Below are 4,936 nucleotides of genomic sequence, written 5' to 3'. Positions count from 1 at the left end.
GAGTTGTTAGCAGAACAGATAACACAGTTTAAGTCAGATGGTCCAAACCTCCCCATAGCAGCACCATACCACCACACCAGAGAACTAGAGAATCATAACAGATGCAGGGGACATCAGCTACACATTGCACCTAAATCACAGCCTGCATCGTTGAGAAGTTTAACAAACATATGGTTCAAGAAGGTTTTCCATCAGGCCTCTCCTTTATCAGCTCCAACCATCTCCCTTAAAAGTATCAATAACATGTTATCCAATGTTATTTCTCCCAGCAGCAGCAACAATACGCAACATCAGAGCACAAAGGTTCTGTCACCAGGCATTTATACCTTGCTGCAGCTGCCTAAGATCCCAACAAGCATTAGAATTACTTCCTTCCCTTCATTAACTTTATGGCCAAAAGTAGTCCAGTGCCCCTCCCAAGATCCAGGATTTTTACTCTCCCTCTCTGTTCACTCTTGGCAACCTGATCTCGGTTCCCTCACCTCGTTATTCAGGTTCTCTAATCAAACCACAACCTCTCCATATACAGGTTCGCACTCAGCTACCTTATGCTATATATACAAGTGGTCGGATTAAGCATCCAATCCGCAAAAGAGTAATTGAGGGAGGACTCCCTATACTTCATCCACAACCACGACTTAAGTTGCGCCATCTACAAAATCTCTTCAGCATCAACTACTCCTTGCTTGAACAAAATAGAATTTCTCTGATCCCAAATACACCTTACAATAGCATCCCACACACCTTTCAGGACCAGATTTTGCTTACTGCTGGCTTGTGCTATATGAAAACTCACAAAATGGTCTCTTATGTCATTGTGTTGGACAAACAAGAATCCTAACCATTTGAGGCATAAAGACCAAACCTGTTAAGCATATTTGCACTATATAAATAGGTGATGACATGATTCCTCCTTATCTTGACAGAGCACACACACTATTGAGTTCATCTGAACTCCTTTTCTACTTAGACTCACCCTTGTTGGGATTCTATTTAAGAATGGCCTCCAAGCTGTCATCAACATATTGGGAAATGCTTTAGCTTTCCAAAGGTACTCAAAGGCATAATGGTGCGTAGCTCCGGGTCGCTTTGCTAGGTGATTATATGCTATGTTGACGGAATACTTATCCAGTTCCTCCTCCCCCCACACTCGAATATCACTTATGTTTTTATTTACATTAGCCCTCAATATGTAGTCCAACAAGTTTTCTTCCAACTCGGTTTCCCACTCAAATCTATCTCGTCTCCATTCTAACCTCCACCTCCAGTATGTGCCTTCCCACTCCCCTACATCTTCAACCTTTTGCACTTGATTTACCGACAAGGAGAACAGTCTATGGAACAAAGATTTGAGGCTTGAGTCCCCAATCCGCACGTCCTCCCAGAATCTAACCTTATCTCCCCTACCTAGTTTCCACCGTACTTCTTCTTGAAACCACCCATCACCACCTCCCTCCATACACATCTTGACTATGTCTCTCCACCACCACGATTGATACTTCACTGGTAGATGGAGGCCTTCTAGCTCCACTCCATACTTTGATTCCAGCACATCCTTCCACTTCCCTCTCTCTTGAGACATAAACCGCCATCTCCATTTGGCCAAGATAGCAAAGTTGAACTTTCTGATGTCTTTGAGCCCCAAACCACCTTCCTCTTTCGGTTTACATAAGTTTTCCCAGCTCACCCATGATATTGGTATTTTCTCCTTACCCCATCCCCACAGGAATCTCCTTTGAATACTTATGATACTTTTGTAAACTGACTCCGACGCTTTGAAAACTGATAGATAAAAGAGAGGAATTGCAGTGAAAACTGACTTAATTACACATATCTTTCCTGCCATTGATAAGAACCGTCCCTTCCACACACTTAGCCTTGTCTTTAGTTTGTTTACCACAGGTTCCCAGAATGACTTCTTCCTTGAATTTCCTCCCACTTCTAGACCCAGGTATTTGAAAGGTGTTCCCATCTGGTTACAATTCAAACCCTTAGAGTAGCATAGAAGATTGTTACTCTGAACATTAATACCCGCTAGCTTTGATTTGTGAAAGTTAATCTTTAGACCTGAAGCTAGTTCAAAGCCCCTTAAGATGGACTTCATTGTGACCATTTTGCTCCATGACTCCTCATAAAAGAAAAGAGTGTCATCCGCAAACTGAAGAAAAGATACCTCTACCTCCTTGCTTCCTACCTTAATCCCAGATAGGAGGTTAGCTTTTACTGATTGTCGTACAAGGCCTGCAAGGCCTTCTGCGAATAGAAATATGGTGCATTGTCTTTCTTTGCTCTTTTGAACATGCATTATTCCTCTTGTTCTGCATCTTTTCTTTGCACCAATCCTATACCCCCTTTTTCCTGACCAAAATAGAGTAATGGCTAGCAGTATGTGGTTGCTGCCAATATTCTAATTCAACAAACAACACTACCTCTATATCAACATCCCATTATTTAGAATTGTGACAGATTATGTACTTGTTGGCTTTGATTAAATAATTCTAACAAGGGGCCTTTATAAAGAAAAGGAACAAAAAGTAATTTAATATTAGAACCTATAGAGACCCTACTATGTGGCTGAAGAACTTGGCAGGATGTAATTATGTCTGCTGTTATTGGAGGTTGAGATAGGCAGCAATAGCCATCAAGCTCAGGGTGTGGAGGTTGCTGCAAGTCTCTCTTAAAGTTAGTAGTCAAGCTGGTGGGAGGATTTAGTGGTGTTATGGTGGGTGTGTAACTGCTAGCAGCCCAGCACAATAATAGTAGTAGAATGGGGGCTGGTGTAGGTTGTTTTATGAACTAGCCTTATTCCTTCCTGTTTTGGGGTGCCTCTTGGAAGTCCTAAAACATGGTTTGGGTTGTGTAAAGGGTTGGGATACCCCTCTTGTATCCCCTTAATTTAATTTAATTCTTTGTTGATAAAAAAAAATAGAGACACTACTATGAGTATTTGAACTAGATTCATATCTAAAATAGTTTTATATTTTAGACCATTTGTAAACATATTTTCGCGCACAAGCACAAGTTTGGGTAGGAGAAAACAAATTTTTTTTAATTCAGGTTTGTAATCCATACCCACCCTATTTTTTTTTTACTAAAGATTTCATCCTCATCACATATTACAGTTCTAAAATTAAATTTATTTATGTGATTCCAAATTTTTAACATCACTGCAACTGACATAGATTTCCATTGTTTATTGTTTAATCTTGGACAGATTAAGTGGTAAAACTTTCTAAAGACAGAGTTATGCATAATTTCTATCCCTGAAACAATTCCAAACTTTAGTAGCTATATTACATTCAAAAAAATAAATGTTGAGTATTCTTTGCCTGAAGTGATAATGGATTTGTGTTCATTACCACTCCTTTTTTTTTGCAGAGCTTAGTGTGAATTCTATTCAATCCTACTGTCCATAAAAGTTCTTTTCAATTTGGGAAAACACATGTTTTCCACATTACACTTAAAAATTTCTCATTATCACTTGCACTGCTATTGTGCAGAATTCCGTATGCAGACTTAATTTATTTTTCTGATTTTTCCCCTTTCCACTACCACCTATCTTTTCTATTTCTATGTGGCTTAATATTTTTTAAATTTATTTTTATTCCACATCCAATTATTTTTATTCCAAATTCCACCCTGGGCTACACTTACTTCAGTTTCGTTTCGAATTCATAAATAACCATGGCTACTTTTCAACCATTGTTATCCTATCATTCCACGTATCAGTCCAGAACCTGATTTCCTCACTTTTTTCTAAGCATCAATTTATATTGTTTTCAAACTAGTTTTGACCATAAGTATCACTACACACATTCTAGAGATCCATCTACTAAGTGTAGATTCTGAAGGTGAAGGATTTATAATGCAATGTTCACTCCCTAAACAATAAGTGCTCTAAACATCAGATATAAAATATTATCTAAGGAAGACTATACACATTTAGAATATAAATTCTCTTTGTAAGCTTTGTTTCGCATAAAATGTTGTGTCTTCTTCAACTTCAAGGCCTGAGTGTATGAAATATATCATCCGGAAGGTATTGATTCAATTCCATTTTATGTTTACACCTACACTTAGAATGCAGTAAATAGGGGTTACATAATAAAAAAACAAAGACATCATATAGTAAAAATGGTTTGCATATAGTAAAAGTTTGCATATATCAAAAACAGGGGTACAACTAGAATGAACAGGGGTACATATAGTAAATAAAGTTTCCATATCTTTCAAAATGGGTACATTTAGGCAAAACACGGCTGCGTATATAGAAATATGGGTACAAAAAGTAAAACAGTTTGCATATATAAAAAGCGGGTAGAGGAAGAAAAACAGTTTGCATATATGACTAACAAGGGTGCAAATAGTAAAAATAATTTGCATATATGTGAAACAGGGATATATATAGTAAAACAATGTGCATATATAACCAATAGTAAGAACAATGTACAAACATAATAAAAAAGGGTACAGATAGAAAAACCTGATTGCATATCAAAACAAGGGTGCATGTATTAGAAACAGGGGTTCATATAGTAGTTTATATTTTGTAATATTTATTTTACTCATTAATTTATATTATGCATTACAATTTATGAAAAAAAACACCAATTTTAATATATTTGAATTCATATTTCTTATCATGTTTTACAGTAAAAAAAAAGTTAATTATTTAAATTCAATTCATTACGTCATTATATAAAGTATGTCACACAAAAATAGAACCAAAAAAAAAACTAAAACCTAGAAAATATTAATTTTCAAATTATTAATTTTGAAGCAAATAGTAAAAAATAAATGGCCTTGTTTGAAATATTCATTCTTGTCAAACTTCCCCTTCTTAATTAATTATGTATGCATCCTTCTTATGTGTTTCATCTCATCACCCATTTACAATATCAATGTTTTCTAATAAAAAACACTAAAATCTCAATCT

At 36.3% G+C, this 4,936-nt stretch overlaps 1 protein-coding gene across 1 annotated transcript; it reads right to left on the bottom strand.

Annotated features, from left to right (window-relative positions):
• Positions 1-652: 652 nt before the first annotated feature.
• Positions 653-2,305, bottom strand: LOC137815474 (uncharacterized). The gene is made up of 2 exons (XM_068618591.1): positions 977-2,305; positions 653-865 (listed from the first exon to the last, which is right to left on the bottom strand). Exons 1-2 carry the CDS (start codon positions 2,303-2,305, stop codon positions 653-655), a joined length of 1,542 nt encoding a protein of 513 aa, XP_068474692.1.
• Positions 2,306-4,936: the final 2,631 nt, after the last annotated feature.

The sequence above is a fragment of the Phaseolus vulgaris genome, chromosome 1, assembly GCF_051622355.1.
Source record: "Phaseolus vulgaris cultivar YP4 chromosome 1, ASM5162235v1, whole genome shotgun sequence".
NCBI classification, from domain to species: Eukaryota; Viridiplantae; Streptophyta; class Magnoliopsida; order Fabales; family Fabaceae; genus Phaseolus; species Phaseolus vulgaris.
Note: the sequence above shows the minus strand (reverse complement) of the source record. Positions and strands in the feature narration are given on the sequence as shown.